The sequence below is a fragment of the Fulmarus glacialis genome, unplaced genomic scaffold (assembly GCF_000690835.1).
Source record: "Fulmarus glacialis isolate BGI_N327 unplaced genomic scaffold, ASM69083v1 scaffold9624, whole genome shotgun sequence".
Lineage (NCBI taxonomy): Eukaryota > Metazoa > Chordata > Aves > Procellariiformes > Procellariidae > Fulmarus > Fulmarus glacialis.
In genome coordinates, this window is record NW_009209901.1 from 13,713 (window position 1) to 32,498 (window position 18,786).

Here is an 18,786-nt window from a genome sequence, read left to right on the forward strand (position 1 = left end):
CAAGGTTGGCCACCTCACACCCTTGGGAACTCTTTATTTAATCCTCAGCAGCACAGAGGCTCGCGATTACAGAAATGTACGTTTGTGTCTCTGCTCCCTGAACTCACTGCACTTCATCTACTCTCCCGGGCTTTAAGCTCTAAGCAGGCAGAGTTCGCACGGGTGGATTTGTCCTACATAGCCCATGGTTTGGAAGGATAAACATGAGTCCCCCCTATTCTGCCTGTTTCTTCTGCTCATTTCTCCCCTGCCACAACTGGCCAATTTACCTTTGCTGTTCATCCAGCCCAGTATTTACAGCATCTGGAAGACTCAAAAATCGATTGAAGGGAAAAAGAGAAGAGCTACGCTACGCTCGAAGGCCTGATTATGCAAAGCTTTATGTGAACAACGCTGCCGCCGCCTTGGAGAACAGGCCTGGAGGAGGGGACAGAGAAAGCTTCACAGTGTGACTTAGCCCATACTTGGCTGTGAATGCATTGTGCAGTTATAACCAGGATTTAACAATCATTACCTATTTTATGTGCAGAAACAGGAATTATGAAAAAGTACCAAGGGTCATTTGTTTTCTGAGTTGCGATCTCTTTATTTGGTTAAGTGGTCTGAGTCAACAAAGTCATGCTCTCCTCTATTTCCGAGAGTTTCTTCAGCATCTGGCTCACCTTGGCCTCATCAAACTCCAGACAAAGAAACTCCGATTCCTACAAAACAAAATTGCAAGAACAATAGGTGAGAAAGATAATGGTTTTTCAGGCACACAATGGAGGCAGGATAGCAAGTTCTGGTTTCCTGATGATCCGTGTCCCGTGTCTCCTTTTTTCCTGGTACCATTTAAATAACCTCAGTAGACCCAGAGGTTGGCTACGCACCTACCGAGCAAGAGCAGTACGTGCCGGCAGGCCAGCCAGGGCTGCCAAAGAGGACATAGGAAGGCTGAACTCTGCCCACTTTTCCTTTCAATGTAGGCATCAGTTTGGGTCTCTCCTTAGCTACAGGCTTTTGCAAAACTTGTAGAAATTTAATTATACCTGAGACTTCCACTTTTCTTTCCAATCTGGTGATTCCCAAAGCTGTTGCTGCAGATGCTGGGAACTGCAAAATGGTTGGAGCCGCCACACAAAGCTCATCACATACGAAAACCAGATTTTATATAGGGGAAAACAAGAATCTAAAACACAGTACAGGACATTCCAGTCTGGAAATTCAGGAGAGTTTTATATTCTCTTACACATGGGCCCTAGTGTCAACATAAACTTATGAAGCAAGTTAAGAAGCAGCACTGGTTTTCTCTAAAAAGTCCTGTCACATCCTAAAAAGTAGTTATTCTCTGATAAGATGGATACTGGGATATAGTAAAAGGATCTTGTCAAAGGCCTAGAAAATAAAGAAAAAAATTATGTGTAATATATCTATATATATAAAGTTCAAATGATATGGAACTCATTAATAAACACCAATGTGAAAAGGCCTCCTGAGATCTCCAGTCCATTACCCTTACCTACTGGTATCTCTGTAGTTACAAAGTATTTCCTACAGTGAGCCTGGCAGAAGAAACGTTTGCCCAGAGCGTGACTGTGTACTAAACGTCATTCCAGGTGAAGCACCATCAGTGACAGAGAAACAAATAGAAAATAGTTGAAGATGAAAGTGCAGCCAGTATGGAGGGAGGTTTCATTATGAGACATTGGAATAGTTTTAGCCACCGGAATCACTGTATATCCACTGAACTTCTATGTGTAACACAGACCCTGTGGTGCTTATAGAAGCAGAAGGGCATCTCCAGGTCTCATCTGTTTTCTACCAGACTAAAATGTCTATCGTTATTTCAAAATACGTTTTTTCCCAACACATCTACCCAAAACAATGCAACTTCATCCTTTACATTTATGGAATTAATAGTTAATACACAAGGATAAAATAATCCGACAAATTAAACCCATCAGCTTTTACTAACAACATTGTAGGACTGTTACAAGTGTTTTCTCCCAGGCATCAGGAATAGTTTTACCTTTTACCCTCTCTCGTTGTCCCAAGGATTCATGGGTTGTTTCATTTTTGTAAGAACCAAACCAGCAAGTGAGATACGAACCAAAACGTTGACAGAAGAAGCAAGGGGATCATTTTGTGTGCAATTATCACAAACGGCACTGCCAGAAGAACGCTAACAGGAAAGAAATGAGGTGCCAGAAGTCAGTGATCAGAAAGTCGAGCATGTGGAAGCACATGGAAGAGTTGTGCCAGGGCTTCTGCCCGGACATCAGGCACACGGGGAACTATCAGAGTTCAAGGCAGAAATCAAAACGGTGATTTAAACCTTAAAACTCGAAACTTCCTAAGAAGGAAGACCTCATACAATGAGAGCAGCGTGCACTTTTTAAACTTTTTTTTGTCTTCAAATATCGCTGCCTCTCCCCTAACGCTGGGACTTAGGCGCTGGTAAGTCACTTACCATAGCTACGTTGAATGAGTCAGTCTTTGTGAAATGTTTATCTGCTAACAACCAAATCAGCCAACAGACCAAGGTGCAGAGATCAAGTTATGTATTTAGTATGCGGGTGCTTCTGGTTAGAAAATGTTTTGTAGAATTAAGGAGAACTTCGTCTGAATCAGTAAAGTATCAGTAAAGTTCAGTAATAGTCATGTAACTAAATATATATCATGTAGAATACAGAGATGACTACGAGGAAAGGCCTCTGCCTGAGCAAGCAATTATGCTTATAAACAGGATCCTATTGGAAACTATTACTGTAGGTTGTGGGGTTTTTTTTTTAAATTAATTGTTCATCTCTATAACATTACATTGCAAAACATCACAAAAGTAGCATTAAACATTTGGAATCAATAACACAGATATGAAATCTAGGACTTGGAAGCAAGGGCTCTCTTGCACTGTTTTTCTTGTCCTTGACAATGGTTATTGACACGTCTTAAGGAAAATACCTTGTATAAAATATCTCTGCAAGTATAATTACAGCAAAGCATAATTACAGCTAGTCACTGTGCAGAAAGAAAATGTTTGGTGAGGAATTTGACAGCTTAACTCCATTTCACAGTGGGCTTTCTTGTTTTTTCTTGTCTGATTAGGAGTGCACTGAAAAAAATCTAGGTCAGATCTGCCTGAAGAAGATGTGTTTGCAGGAGATTGCATAAGAAAGCCTGAACGAAACCCTGAAATATCTCTTTATACATTCCTTGATTAGGAAGCACTGGAAAAGTCAAATCTCAAGCAATCCGTTAGTTAACCCCTGAGGCTTTGTGATGCATTGTGCTGAAACCAGATCACAGACCCTTGCTGGAGTAAACCGTTCTCTACTGAAATGAGCAGAAATAGGCAGCGTCAGCCCAACCGGTGCAACTGCTGCAAATCGGGACTGCAAAGCCAATGCCTCTTCAGCTCCCCCAGCTCAATCCCCCCAGTTTTAGCATCCTTGTTTTCCCAGACCTGACCAGAAAAAAGTTTTGAGCTCACTTTCACTGCAGAAGCAGAAGCTTTTCTCACCAACCTAAAAAAATCCCAATATCTGTAACACATTGTAAGTCTTGTTGCACAGACGGCATCTGAAAACAGCTCTTCTCTCCGTAACCTGACCTCTCTTTCCTCAACATGTGTGCCACGGCCACGGGCTGATCTGTATCTTGACCTTTTAGGGAATGACTGGTGGCACCACGCTACGCAGCCCTGGGTCACAGTCCTTGACAGGACGAACTCCAAGGCCAAACTGCTGTTGACTTCTGTGGCTTTCCAGCCACAACTGCACACCTCAAGTCACATGAGCCCATCAACAGACTTCCCCAGGCCAGGGTCTGCCCATGAAGCCCTGAAGATCTGCATACGCTGATTTTACAGCTTAATCACACGGTAAGTATGAGCAGACAGGAGAAGACCCAAGGTCCCAGCTCTAGTGGAGATGTTTTTGCAAGAGCCTAAGGTACAAGGAGGCTTTTTTTTTTTCCTCTTCAGGTTTTGTCAGTTAAAAGGAATGTAAATTGAGCAAAAGGACACTCTTGGATTACACTAAGACTCTGCATGCCGCTTTATACAAGTATAAGTGTACTCATAGAGCATACTTTTACCTATAAAGCAGCTAAAACTCTCCTATGTGGATTGGACGGTATCTAAATAGTTATCACACTCTCATGTGGACCAACCTAAAATGTGAATTGGGCTTTACTTTTATTTAATGCTTCGTTAGTTTATATCATCCACAAAGTTCCAAAGAAGGAGAAAAAAGGAAGAAAAAAGAAGATGGAGCTGTGAAATTAAAACTTCCCATCGCTTCCCTAAGGTGTCCTCCAGAAGCAGGACAAATTTGGTGCCTCTGCTCCTTCTCAGCAAGAAACAAGGCATCACTTTTGATACTTCCTATTGTTACAGAAATTTTCAGCCCACTTGGATCTCTTGTAGTTACGCAAACCCAAAATGAATGAGTCGTTCATTAAAAATAAACCCAGAAGCTAACAAACAAGAACATCAACAGGCTACCGAACACTCACTTATCCGAAGCCACCAAACACACAATGACGGCACCATGAGCCCCTTCACTGGACGGGGACCTGCTGTGGTGAATGTTTCATACTTGAAGCATGAGTAGTGGTGCCTCGAAGCCCTGAAGCGTGGCACACTTGCCTACCAGACCGAAATTTGGACTTCAGCTGAGCCCTTCACAGAAATGGACAGTCTTTGGAAAAAGGCACATGTATGCACAACGAGTGGGGTCATTAGAGCATGTCTGTGTGCAGTGGAAATGGCACGCGCATCCCCACCTTCACGTTGGAAAGCCAAGCTCGATGCTCTCAGAAAGGTGTGGGAATGGACATCCATGTCCTGCAACCGTCTTGGTTTTCTCTCCACGTGCTTTCCCACCCCTCCTCCCATTTCCCTCCTGAGCCTGGGCTACAAAAAAGAGCTGCAAAACAAACATCCAAGAAACACAAACTCCCCCCGGCCATGAATTAGGTCTTACTAGGTTTTTTTCTTTTTCAGGAATAAGAGAGCGCTGCAAAAATATTTATATGAGAGACTAAGAGAAGCACAACTTTCTGTATCTCAGTAACTACACTTAAAATTTCGCTGCTTTTTAACAACTTCTGAGTTCCTCACGGCTAAGCAATAAATAACAATTTTTTTTACTACTCCATGTCACTTTTCCTTCCAAATCACTGAATATTCTGCAGCCAAGCAAATCTCCTACCTCCTCTGTTAACCAGGAAAAACACCAAGTATATTTTACGTAAGTAATTAAGCGCATCACTGGTAAATAAAGACTCCAGAGTCATGACCGTCAAACCTCCCAGCATTTTATGTTAGCTTGGATAGTAAAAACAGCCGGGAATACCTCCAAAATGATATAAATTTCTACCATAATATGCCAGGAGACGACGACATACAGTTTTCCAACTGAACAGCTGCCCCGGTCTCCTCTGCAGAAGAGGTGGTGGGCCAGGAGCCATCTGCAGATTGCATCTGGCTTACGTGCCACAAGTCAACCCACGCTGATCTGTGGCAAGAAGTGTGCGGCAGTTCGGCAGGAGCCTGGGAAAAGATAAGGCGGCCCCCGCCAGCCCCACGGGGTTTCATTGCTCCTCCGTGGACGCTGCCGACTTCCCAGCAAGCGCACCCAGCTGCGGGCACCCTCCTGCTACAAAATTAGGTGCCAGGCATCTTGCTGGGACAGGCTTATCCTTTGTAGCAGGAAAAAGTACTGAAATATATAGAAGGACAACCTGCCTTTGGAGGATTTCAGGCATACTTATACATCTGAATAATATATGTCTTACGTTCAGAAGAAACACAAGGATATATAAAGCCACACACATTACAAGCTAACGAACCATCTTCTTTCATACAGAATTATCTCTGTAAACACGTATCTAAAAAACACCTTTGACTGTAATTCTAAGCACACTAAAGAAATCGTGGGCTTTGCTTACATCAAAGCAGCAGGGTTAGGGTTAAATCAGCGATGTATTAACACCAGATGAATATCTTACAATTCACAATACAAGCAAATTAGGTTGCAAACAGAAAAGCCAGCGGCGGGTTAAATAAAACAATCCCGGAGAAAGCTGCTCGGAGTGGTGCGGTACAAGACGCCGGTCACTAAGACATCACGCAAGCCTGAAGTTGTGGTCAGCCTGCACCACACGGGAGCAAGCACGATAGCAAACATGCACAGGAATTCAAAGCACACTCATCTTCTCCAGCAACACCCACAAGCAGAAACAAATGTCACTTTGTTTCCAAGGCATTAATTAAACAGAAAAGACAAAATACTGATTTCGGAGTAAACCTACAGCCTACCAAATTTCTTTTTTTTTTTGTTTTTTTATTTTGCAAACAAGTATTAAGACGTTGCTTATCCGGAGTAAAAGGAAACGCACGCATGGGCTTAGATATAACCTGCTTCAGCAGCATGAGTTAGGATTACCAAAAAATATTCTCGTCAACTCTCCCACCTCCTCCAAATTTGCCAATTCCATTTAAATACTATTTTAGTAAAACACCTGCAGGGACTACCCTGTAAGTAATACCCCAAGTCACAAGTATAATGGCATTTCAAGAGGAAAATCAATAATGGCCAACTATCTTATCAGCTCCCATTTTATACCTTACTACCCTTACAGAGAGGTACTGATGCTCCCTCCGGGTGCGCTTTCCTCCTCGCCGGCTCAGCACCAGAACAGATTTTGCCTGTGTCAGTACGGTCCAGCTTCCCATTCTCACAACCAAGAACTGCACATTCTCAGTTATCCCTTTTTTTGTTTCTTAATCACTAAAAGATAATAATTGGAGTTGAAAAGAAAGTGTCTGGAAATAGCCAGTGAGGAAACCTAGAGAATTGGCAGAGCGGTAGCACAGACCTGACAGTAATAACTGCACCTTAACTTTACAAATAAAAAAAATACAAATCAGTCAAAGTCCTTTGGACCTTTTTTAAGCAGTGCTCCATCAGGGTCACTTGGCTAGTTTTTAAGTGAACAGATTTAACGCACAAGGTGGCTTCGGTCATTCCTCGACACTCCAGCGCTGCTGGGAGCAGGGGGAGCGGAGGTGGCTCTAACGCAGCGACAGCGAGCTGCCTGCGGAGCCCACTGGCTCCAGTGTTAAAAGGAAGCTGGCAAAAAGCCCCAGGCATGCCGGTGCCCCGGCCAGTGCCGGAAGGTATTAATAGCATGCTCCATGTTAGACTTATTTCTCTAACACGGACAGAAACTAAAAGATATTACCTTCAAGGTTTAGCTGGTCCTGTTAGAGGCTTGCATGATAAAGAAATGCAAACCTTAATTAAAAAAGAAAGAGAAAAGAAAAAAAGAAAAAAAATTCCAAACACCCTCTCCCATCCCAAAAAAGACAAGAGAAAATAAATAAAAGTAATGCCAACCTAACCCAAAATTCAAATTGGAAATTAGACACTTTTTAAAATGGTGCAAGGATGCATTTTCCTTGGAAAAGGCACATCTTCAAGTCATTTTTGCAATGATGCCATCCAGCTCTATCACAGAAGCCTCCCTTCATTGTAGATATTCTTACTTACTCATTACTGTGGGAATTTGCTATTGTACTGCCTGATGGCAGAAAATAAATAACCTTGCTAAAAAACCCCTGATAAACTCACCTCAGCATTATTATTACTGTTACTTGCTTCCAAACCTTTCTAGAGGACCTCTCCTTGACACCTGGTGCACACAATTCAAATGTGACTCACTCCGGTATCGCTGGCACACCCTGAAGGGCTGCTTGGTAAAGAGGTACTGGGTTTTGTTCTGCTACATGTCAAAATACACAACAAGCTACACTTGATCTCCTCGCAGACCATCAGGGTGGAAGATCATCCCAGCACAGAGGGCTTCCTTAGTGCTCCAGGTTTGCTTCTCCAAGGAATAGCTGCTCATGCCATTCCTAGCAGGACTGGGGGGAGAGCGAGACAGAAATGACTTGCGTAATTCATGCTAAAAAAAATAATAAAAGATAATGCATAAGTTACCATGACAATGTTCTCGAAAGTAGGAAAAGAAGACCCAAAAAGAAGAAAAATATTGATTTGAGCTTATTTTTACTTCTTCAAGAATCAGGGCAATACCACATTGAACTGGGTGATTCATGCTAAGTGGAAATACTTTGTGTCAGATGTTTATGAGAGCGATTTATTTTTGCTGCTTAGACTCTCAGATTAGGAACACCTGATAAGTGGTAAAAAGAAAAAAAAAAAAACCTGGGCTGCCAAAAGCCAATGCAGGGCAATAAAAGTACGAGATGCTGCATCAAATCTCCTACCACATTGCATCAATCGTGATCCCACTGCAAACTTCTGAAGCTATTTTTAGATTCATTAATATTCTACAAGATACACTGGAACATAAGATAATGACAGCAAAGTCTAGATAATTCCAGAAAAATTGGAATGGATGGCAATCCATTGATTTCATATGACCACATTTCTGACAATACCAAATTCATTATTTTTAATTCAATTCAGAGCCATTTTTGCAACAAACCTATAATCATGGCCTTCAAAAACGCTAAGGTAAAGTGCAATTCATTTCCATAACACTGTATAAAATAAAGCACAAATATTTGTAACTGAAAGTGCCTTCTAATTCTTCTACCTTATTTTGGTATTACATGAACCAAGAATCTCTTAAGCGAATGATTATTACACCCACATAGGAAAAAAAAAAGTTAACCCGCTTGCAGATTTTTTAATACTTTTAATGTAACATCAAGCCTGTAATAACACAGATTAAATAGATAAAGGATTGTAGAAAATGGCATAATTCCAGGAGCGTAAGACTAGGTCTCTGACACTGCATGGCAAATGTAATGTCATTGCTTTTACGATATCAACCTACTGAAAATAGTCCATCTAGTATTTTATACCCTACATGAAAGATGAGTATTTACAGCTGCAGAGATGCACATGCTTTAACCTGTTGGTCTTTGTGCCTTTTGGAAGCACAGGTTTCTTTTCAGAAAGTGTTACAGGCAAAAAAACCCAAACCATTATTTTAATCAGTATAACTAATTAGAAGGAAGCATACACTGAAGTTTTTATACATTTCACATCATAAAGAATTAATAAGAAAAAAGACAACTTAATACTTTTATGCAAGCTTTATATACTTTCTATATGGCTATGCTGTTTTCAAATTGGTGATATTAACCTGCACTGGTTTTTGTAAGCCTTCCAACTTCCTCTCTTTTTGATTTTTTAAAAAAATCACTTTGACTTGTACGTGTTTCCTTTTTTGAGCTGTTGTAACCTTACGTTTTCCCATACCTCGCCCAGAGAGCAGCATCCCGTCTGTGCACTCCCCCTACACAAACTCTGTATTACAGGGATTACTTGCCCACGCTTCCACTTAAAAATATTATCCCACAATGCATAAATACAGAGGTTGACAATGAACAAATGGTGGACGTCTAACACGGATAATTAGTCTGCGTTTGTGATTAGTGATCTCCTGTTTCTTTTCATTACTGAAAGAGCGCTCAGTCATAACCGCTGTGTTCCAGATGCTGCCAGGACACTGCTCATTCATTATCGATGTCGATTAGCCCAAACCCTCAGTTGTTTCGGAGAAAACACCGCAAATGTCTTTCCTATGAGGGCAAAACACATTCAAATACCCTGAATGCGGAGCCACTTCATAGGGCAACTTGCTGTGGCCAGAAAGGAAAGGTTATAAAAGCCACAATTCTTTTGATACCAACAGCTGTAACGTTTTATGTGGGCTTATGTGATTGATTGCCACTTGCTCAGCTTGCTCACCTGGTTCCTCCAACACCTTTTTACAACATCTTCAAGTAGTTGCGACTCAAGTTACCCCATAAAATGCCTTTCCAAACCTGCTGCGGTCATTGGCCATCACGAGAGGTTAACAGAATGGAAAACCCTTTATGGCTCTCCCTCGCTGAAAAGCGGCATATGTTTAAACATATATAAGGTGCAAGTATTTTGGCCTCCTGTCTGTTCACAGTTCAAGTCTCTAATTATAAAACTGTGAATTTGATAGGGAATTCCCAGTGATTTCTCCAATCCCGTAGTCAATCCGCTTCATAAATGTGGAGTGATTGAAATGCGTTAATAATAATTGTTTAAAAATAGCCTGGTTTGTCCTCCCGAGTCCCACATCCCAACACTGAGCAACACTGAGCAGCTAAGGTGGCAAAGTCAATCATCCCCATGAAGCTGCATCGGCTTCATTTCAGCACTTGGTAAACAGGCAAAGAGATGCAGAACCTAAAATCCCTCTGGTGTAGCCACGGTTTGAGATATCTACCCCATTTTTCAGAAACCTGCAGTGTTTTTAATAGTGCTCCATACCTTTTCAACACGGCTCCGACCACCTGCGGTTGTAAGCGTATGGCTCTTCGCAGATTTACCCGCATCTGCCTCGGGCACCCAGAAAATGGGGAACATCTCGTTGGGAAACGACTCTGAAGTGCTTAGCTGTGGCCAGCTTCACCAAGCCTCACGCCAGGGCTTTGTGGACTGAAATAAGCTGGGAGGTTGCGTTTTACTGTCTTATGCATGAGGTTGTCTCTCACCTTCTGGCAATGCCCTGTGTCCTACCCTTGCGTAGCCTGTTCATCAGCCTGAACCAGAGCTGGGTACCTGCAGCAGGGCCCAGAGCATCCAGAGGCTGCATTTCCACTCTGGAACGTGCTCGACCCAGGCAAAATCCTCTAGGAATTGAGCTGCTGGACAAAATCTCTATCAGGTATGCACAAATCAAATTTTCAGAGGCTCTTAAATTTTTTAAGGCAATTTTTTTTTCATAAGAACACCAAGAGGGACCTTCCTGACCTTGCTGTAAACCTTGAGCTTACTATTTCCAAGTTTTTTTTCTCCCAAAAGCATTACGGCACTTCCTATATGAAAAGATATTTAATTAGAAACCCCAGAACATTTTTCCCTCCTAGTCTTGATCTTGGAGATGGACAAACCAGTTTGGGGAAGGATTCAGCCTGGCATGGGAAATACTGACCATGTAAGTTGGTCAAAACCAAAGGCCACTAAATATAGGGTTGGGTAATCCTAACTAAAGGCATTGCCATCACCGTTGCCTTCTTTAGATAGGAATGGAGTTGTGGTAAGAGAACAAAAAGTCTTATGACCTAACTCCTGGTGCAGGAATGAAGTGTGAGACACCTCTGTATCTAAACTTATTTCTAAAAAATAACCGCCCCCCAACTCTTCTCTGCCCCTACGGACACTATTTTGACGCAGACAGCACATCAAACCTGTTTTCAGTTGAATTCCAGCATCTTTGAAAGCACAGCTGAGCTCAAGAGTTCTTTCAAACTCTAAAACAACGAGCGTGGGACGTTTCATCTTTAACAGGGGCATTTTTCTCCTGCTGCTTGACGGGCTTGAAGTAAATAGGTGTAACAGCATGCAAAATAAATCATTTCACCTGCTTAGTCCACTGACACTTTCTTGGTGACACTGGTATGCAACTCTGGTTTGGTCTCGAGCCCAACTGTTATGTAGAAGAAGGTGTAAACAAGCAGAGAGTTAAAATCACCCACTGAGAAATCACCAACTAAGAAATGCATTTGCTTTCTAACTATTCTTTGCACAAACTTTGTTTCCATTAGGCAAGCTTAAAGGACCTCCGTGCAGGTGGGCTGCAGAGACGTATATCACTTCATGTGCGTATTAGGGAGAAAGCCCTGCGCCTCCCCTGCCCTACAGGCACAGCCGTTTCCTCCTTACAACAAGAAGAAAAAGTCTAGAGAGCCGGGACTCTTCAAGATCGAGGCTTATTAAGGGAGAATTTAGGGAGAATTTATTTAGGTGCTTGTGGTCAATTTTTGGAAATCATAGAATCAGAGAACAGTTGGGGTTGGAAGGGACCTTTAAAGGTCATCTAGTCCAACCCCCCTGCCATGGGCAGGGACATCTTCAACCAGATCAGGTTGCTCAGAGCCCCGTCCAACCTGACCTTGAATGTTTCCAGGGATGGGGCATCTACCACCTCTTTGGGCAACCTGTGCCAGTGTTTCACCACCCTCACTGTAAAAAATTTCTTTCTTGTATCTAGTCTGAATCTACCCTCATAGATCGGTCATCACTGGTCTAACCCCCATTTGGATAGACCGGTCATCACTGGTCTAACCCCCATTTGGGAGATGGTGCATAAAAACTTTATGCGGAATCATGTTAATTCTGTAACAAACACGGTTGCCAGGTCCCCAATCACCCTAAAAGTGTAAATTAGACTGAAACATTTTTCCTCCTTTAGAAGAAAGCTTTTGGGGATCCTATACAATTCCAGTGTCTGTCATAGGATGCAATCTTAGGGAAAGCGAGGTTGAAATACTACGTTTAACATTTGTATTTATTTTTCTCCATGTGAACTCCCTAGTGCATGCCTACAGATATCGGGCAGGGCTTAAGAGGTTTTAACAGAAAAAAAAAATTACAGTGATACCTGCAAGTTTCACCAAACTGTACAGAGAAGTATATAAAGACAGCATTAAAAAAAAAACTTAAAAAATTAAATTACCTTTGTATCACTGTGAGATTTGAATCAACACATGTATTTAAAAACTAAAGGAAATACATTATATTTCTGGCAGGGTATCAGGTTCTCATCTTACTTCTTAATCACATTTTTCTCCAGCTCATCTCAGCTCCCCCGCTGCTGGTAGTCCTTCCACTGCCGGTGCTCACAAGGTACCAGAGACCAGAAAGCTCCATCATCATTTATTTGAGCTCTGCTGTGTCAGCTCTTAACTAACGAAGAGTCTCTCAGTGGAACCACTGCAAGGTGATGTACTTTCCTCCGAAAGTCCCCCGCAGGGGACCTTAAAGGGTAAATGTCCTTCCTCACTTATGATCGTTCCTTCCTGTGCTGATCTGCATTTTTCTATTTCTATCTTGTTTGACAGCTGTACTTGTTTTCTTGCGCCATATTTTGTTTGGTTGGTGTTTTTAAGTCTGCTCACAGAGCTGAAATATTAGTCTACAGCTTTCTCTATACATGTTTAATCTCCAGATACCTAGGCTAGTCTCTGTTTTTTCAGTCTTGTAGTACTTAATTGCCGTATGAAATTAGTCTAAGAAAAAGAGAGCCCGTACTGGAAGGATGTTCTGCTTTTACCCTAAATTCATCTTCTCTAGTGAGAACATCAATCAGACCTGGAATTCATATTCATGACATTTTAACCTCCCTATTATCTAATGTGGGAATCATTCAGCATCGCAAAAAAATTAAAATCAAGCATCACTCAGCATCATAAAAAAAACCCTTTTCAGAATCAAGTTTCAACTATTTTGTGATATTATTCACCATTTTCTTAAATGTATCGGAAAGTACCGTATTGTAATATCAAACCCTCTGTGCCACCGGAGCATGTTTTTGTTACAGGGCATCACCAAGACTGGTGTTTGCAGACCGTGCATTTAGTTAAGTCTTAATGACATAAGGAAATCTCTGTGCTTTTAACTTAACTATTTATTTAATCAAATCGGTGTCAACCATGTTCCTCTCAGTTACTGCAACATTTACTGACAGGAAAACAGGAAGGAGCTGTGGGGTTAAGAATTACTTTTATACCAACTACATACACACAGTTTAAGTAATCTGCATTTAAAAATAATCTCACAGTCAAAGAATACAGTCAAAACCCGAGCAGAGAATACCTGACCTTTAGGAGGCTGCGTGACTTGGGATCCTGGCATATTCTGGCTGAGAGCACTATCAGCTTGCAGGCTTAATAACTTGGTTAGCATCCCCCAAAACAGATCTCTTTTGCTCCCTTGCAGCTCTTTAATGTTTTGGTTTATCGGTTACATAAAGGATTCAAGTGCCCATTAATGTCCAGCCTAAAAGTATTAGACCGAATATAAAAGCTGAGTGGAAATTAATACCCTAAGACAGTACCAGTGGCCTTATTTTCCGTGGCAGCAGGCAATGCTGGCTCCTGTTGATGGCAATGGCTAAAAGATCTTGGCTTTTTGATGCCAATCTGTCTTCAGCGAGGACCATACCTGGTTTGGTCAAAGAAGAGACCGAAGATCAAAATGACTCTGAATCAGCATTTTGGAATAAGAGGTGTTTAAAACTTTCTTTTCTGCTCCATTCTGAACTGTGTGCACTTGCCCTGCGGTCTAAAAGGCACCTGGATTGCCTGAAACAGAGAAGCAGATCAGGGAGGGGAGTCCAGGGCATGTTGCTGAAACATTTCAACACACGGAGCTGAACCAAAACTACAACGCTGTTCATTTTGGTTGCTGCAAGTTTTGCAAGTGCTTAGTAAAGGCCATGCAAATCCTCCGCTGGTTTGCACCTCCGAACAGTGCCAGGCAATGCCCTCAAAAGGTCCCATATTCAAAAAGTTCCTATATTCTTGCACCTAAGCTCTTAGATCAGCACGACCTGGTTACAGCAAATACGTTTGTGCCTACAAAATGGAATTTTTCATAAAGTAATTTTTCAAGGGCATTTGTTTATGCACATCTATCCCGGCTGTGTTTATAGCATCACAGCGATGCCAGGCATCCATTTGCTCCAGGGTATTTTACCACCCAGAGGGGGAAGAGCACAAAGCCTGGCAAAACAGATCCTCGCAGGCACACACACCACCAGCAGCATCCCCATCTCGTTACAAAAACATTAACCCTCTGTCCCTGGCACACTGGTGCACCACGCAAATCCTGAATTACACACGAATATGCCTCTAAATGGAGAGTAAAAAGTTACTCTCATTTGCACAGAAGGACTCATCTAAAAATAAGAAAACAGTGTACCAAAGGCTTGAAAAGGCTGCAGTTCAGCATGCGTTCAGCTGGGTTTTCCTTCTTAAAATATATAACAAGACAAAGTGGCCAGGCCAAACAGGCTTTTTTTTTTGCTGTTTTTACGGCATTTATCTATAGCTTTTCTGATGATCTGAAAACAGAATTTATGGGGACAAAAGGGACTACTTAGTTACATTGCCACTGCAAACACATCTTCTCAGTGGGACCAAAATAACTATACCTGTTTCTTTTCAGTAATTCAAATGTATGAACTTACAAGGAGAAAAAAGCCAAATTGAAAAAAAATTGTTTTATTTAATTTTTGATATTTTTTTCTCATTTCTTTTAGAATGCAAACTGCTGTCTTTCAATTTGCTATGAGAAACCTCCCATGGAAAGGAGGGCAGCCACGTATTTGCAGTCCAGCCTGTTTTACAGCCTCTCCAACACTGCTGCTATTGCTGTCCCAAAGCCTCGGGACAGGCATCACACCAGCATTTATCAGTAAAACAGCAGCTCTTGCTGAGTGTGGTGCAAAGATAGTGGGAATCTCTGCACCGACTTCAGTGACCTTTGGATCAAATGCACTAAAATATCAGCGTTACGTGCGGCAGCGAGACACCAGAGGAATATAGCTCTCTGCTGAAAAAAATGGAGAAGCTACAGATTTGCATTTTTCTTTGCCTTTTTTTTTTTTTTAAACACAGAATATGTCCTTGCTAATACTTGCTGCATGATACATAACTCCTTTTTTTCCTCCCAGCCTCTTTCCTTGTGTAAGAGGAAAAGCAAAGGCTCACGATGAAAGCTGACGCTGTAGGTGCAATCCTGCAAAGAGATTAGCGTGGGAGGACACTTCTGCCTGTGCAGAATCCCACTGAAGTCAAGGGGCCATAAGCTCTGCCCACACAGCTCTCTTTGCCTCAGCTAATATTACAACTTTGCTTTATTCAAGCTGCAAGTTCAAAATTCTTCCTGAAGATGAATACAGGCAATCAAATACGAACTCTGCATTACAGTCAATGCACCTCACCTGGATTCTTCTGTTTAAAAGTCTAATCAGGACACCAGTTCCCAACACGATCCCAAAACCAGCCTTGCCATGAAGATTGTTTTAACGCATGGCACTTCATAGTCTTCTTGACAGGCATCATGTTGAACCCTATCTTTTTTTAGAAAGATAAAAGATTCAAAGAAAAGTCACCTGATTTTGGTTGACCTCTTGTTCTCAATTCAAGGGCAAGTGGTACTGAAGTAGAAATCATTTCCATAACTGAATTGCAGAGCAGTCATTTAACAATTAAGAAGTGATCTGCTCGGCATATGAAAACTGAATATGAAAATAAGCATGTGAGAATTGGAGATACCTCTGCACAAAGAAAGGCTGCAGCTCCTCCACGTCAGATATTTAACTGGTTATCTCTTTTTTTTTCCCCATGAACAAGGGGAGGAAAGGGCGATGAAATATAGAAGAACTTAACCACTTCTCCAGAGGAAAATGGAGATGATGTGAACAGCCCATTTAGCTTTCTGTGTCTTTGAAGCAGACGAAAGTCTCTCTTTTTTTTCTCTCCACAACAGCAACCTTTCTTTTTTTGGTCTGCATCCAGTTTGGACATTAGCGTTTAGCACAACGGACGCATTTCTCGTTGGTAGTACATCTGTAATGCCGCAGCCTTGTTCTCCTGCATCAACAAAATGTAAGATTTGTGACTGGTTCCCCTTGGCAGATGTAAGGTCATCGCTCTTGCTGTAGGACTGCGAGAAATAGGATGTGTTTCATCTCCTTCCCATTCCTGCCATCAGACTAAACATGTCCTAAGGACCAACCTAAGCACCGAGGACCTTTCCTCGTGGACCTCATACTGGCCTGGCACATCATGGCCATGAGGGTGCAGTGACACCACCCCGTGCCTTTTCACTTCAGGTCTTGAGTGGAGGGACAAGAACCAAGCCACGATTTGTAGCAGCTCTCGGAAAAAAGAAAAGTGAATTGTGCTGTCATTTAAGGTAGGGAGAAGAGCAGTATTACAAAACCCAGCGCTCCTCCTGCCTTAAGGAAGCAGGGAACGGGAGGAGGATGTGCAATACTGAACGCTGTTGCCTGGTTTTAGACAGCTGTCCTAAAGCTGTATAATAAAAGTATAATAAGTATACTAAAGTATAATAAAATTTGTGAGTGGGCCTGTGTCCTTAGATGTGCGTGTTTCTTCTCCTTTCAAACATCAAAGTACTACACCTTTTTAATCCTTGCAAACCTAGGGGTTTGTACCGATGGCTGATTTTTCTGCTGCACTCTTGACCAACAGACACTAACAAAGCCAGAACTAACAGGGCACCATAGTAATAAAAATACTTGTTTCTGGTTTAAATATCATGCTTTTCAGTTTCCCTGCTTACTGTCCTACCAAAGGGCTGGGAGGTAGAGGAGATTGTACGGAAAGATTTGGACTGTTTTGGGGGCTAGTAGGGCAAAAAGGGGCCTGCATATAAAGGAAAAAATGGCAACGAGAACAGGGAACATCTGCCTCCCCTCCTTGCAGGGTTTTCACATCTCTCCTCACCCTGCTAATGCCTATTATGTCTTTCTATGTCTATTACGTCTTTCTTCAAGGTTAGGAGACAACAGCTAGCACAGATTTTGCAGCAGCAGTAAATAATTAAATTTTCAGGTTTATTTCCTCCCATTCCTTAAGCTTGCTTTTATCCGCACCGCTGCTGAATGCCAAACAGGGATGTTCACTGACCATCCAACACTGGCACCCCTGGCTTTCCCTTCCTTTGCAAGCCTTTACTGCTCACACGGAGCTCAGAGAGGTTTACAAAATCCAAATGACTCCTTCTCCGAAGCATCATTCCGCCTCCCCTTCAGAGATTTAAAAAAAACCCTCATCTTGGCTATATTAATTAGCAAAGCTGGGTTCAACTCATGATGGCTGTTGTTCGTATCTACCACAAAACCGTAGTGATTAATTTCTCGGAGCCTGCCAAACCGTTTGCAAGAAGAGCACAGGACAATGCATCGGCGTCACTGCAGACGAAGAGAGAGGTGCGTTGGCAGGGCTGCGCGGAGAACGCCAGCATGAGCTTACCTGCATTATGCTTGATGCAAAGCCAAAAGCGGCGTTTAGTTTTCAGGAGGACTAAATTCGCTCATAAATTGAAAACCAAGTTTGATAAATAGCTAAGAAGTTGTAAGAAAAATGGACACGGTGGCATGCTGGGCTTATTGCATTCATTTCGCTCCACTGTAGGCTCGGCAACGTACCACTGGACGTTATAAAATGTGCCATCATCCTGAGATAAAGTATGCTGGGAAGCAGCTTTCCATTTGGAACGGCCTTTCTCCCCACAAGCCCAATTAACAATTTTGGAAACAAATTGTAGATACATAAAGAAAATTTCACTACAGTGATATTTTCTAAAATATCAGCCTGGGTTATAAAAAGTGTGTTCGTGCTATAGAGCTCCTAAAATAACCAGGGAGTGAAGATGCCATTTTTGACCTCCTTCGATTGATTCTCCAATAAACAAGTTCTTGATGAGAACTCAGCATTATCATTTAATGGGTTTGTGCTACTTCTGTATGCACCCGTTTAACAAAGGACTGTAATTAAATGCTGATAAAATACCTTATCTTGGCATTACAGACCTCAGCTTCTCATTTCAAACCAAAGCGGTGGCAGCAATAGGTTTTTGTTTGGGTTTTTTGTTGTTGTTGTGGCAGCAGAGCAGGGGAGGACACCAGGCACCACGAGCATCCCCTGCACCAAAAAAGTAACAACAAAAGAGTAACTTCCAAAAAAGTAACTTCCACTATAGCTTTTAACAAAGCCAGTCAGTCACATGAAGAAATCAAACACATCTTTGGTGCACTATAAAAACAGAACCACACACCCCCGCTGAAAAACATCCCAGAGATGCTTTCCGGAAGAAACTTCTAACGTCCTGTTGAATCCTGTGCTACTGTAAAGGGGTTGATACAGATTTCAGGCCACTGCTGAATTTTAAACAATAAGATAGGTACAGACAACAT

At 42.1% G+C, this 18,786-nt stretch overlaps 1 protein-coding gene across 1 annotated transcript in view; it reads right to left on the bottom strand.

Annotated features, from left to right (window-relative positions):
• Positions 1 to 571: 571 nt before the first annotated feature.
• The window catches only part of COMMD1 (copper metabolism (Murr1) domain containing 1), a 57,214-nt gene continuing 38,999 nt past the window's right edge, over positions 572 to 18,786 (bottom strand). Inside the window, exon 3 of the mRNA XM_009576984.1 lies at positions 572 to 701. Within this exon, the coding sequence (XP_009575279.1) occupies positions 594 to 701 (108 nt within the window). The 3' untranslated portion in view covers positions 572 to 593. The remainder of the gene's footprint in view (positions 702 to 18,786) is intronic.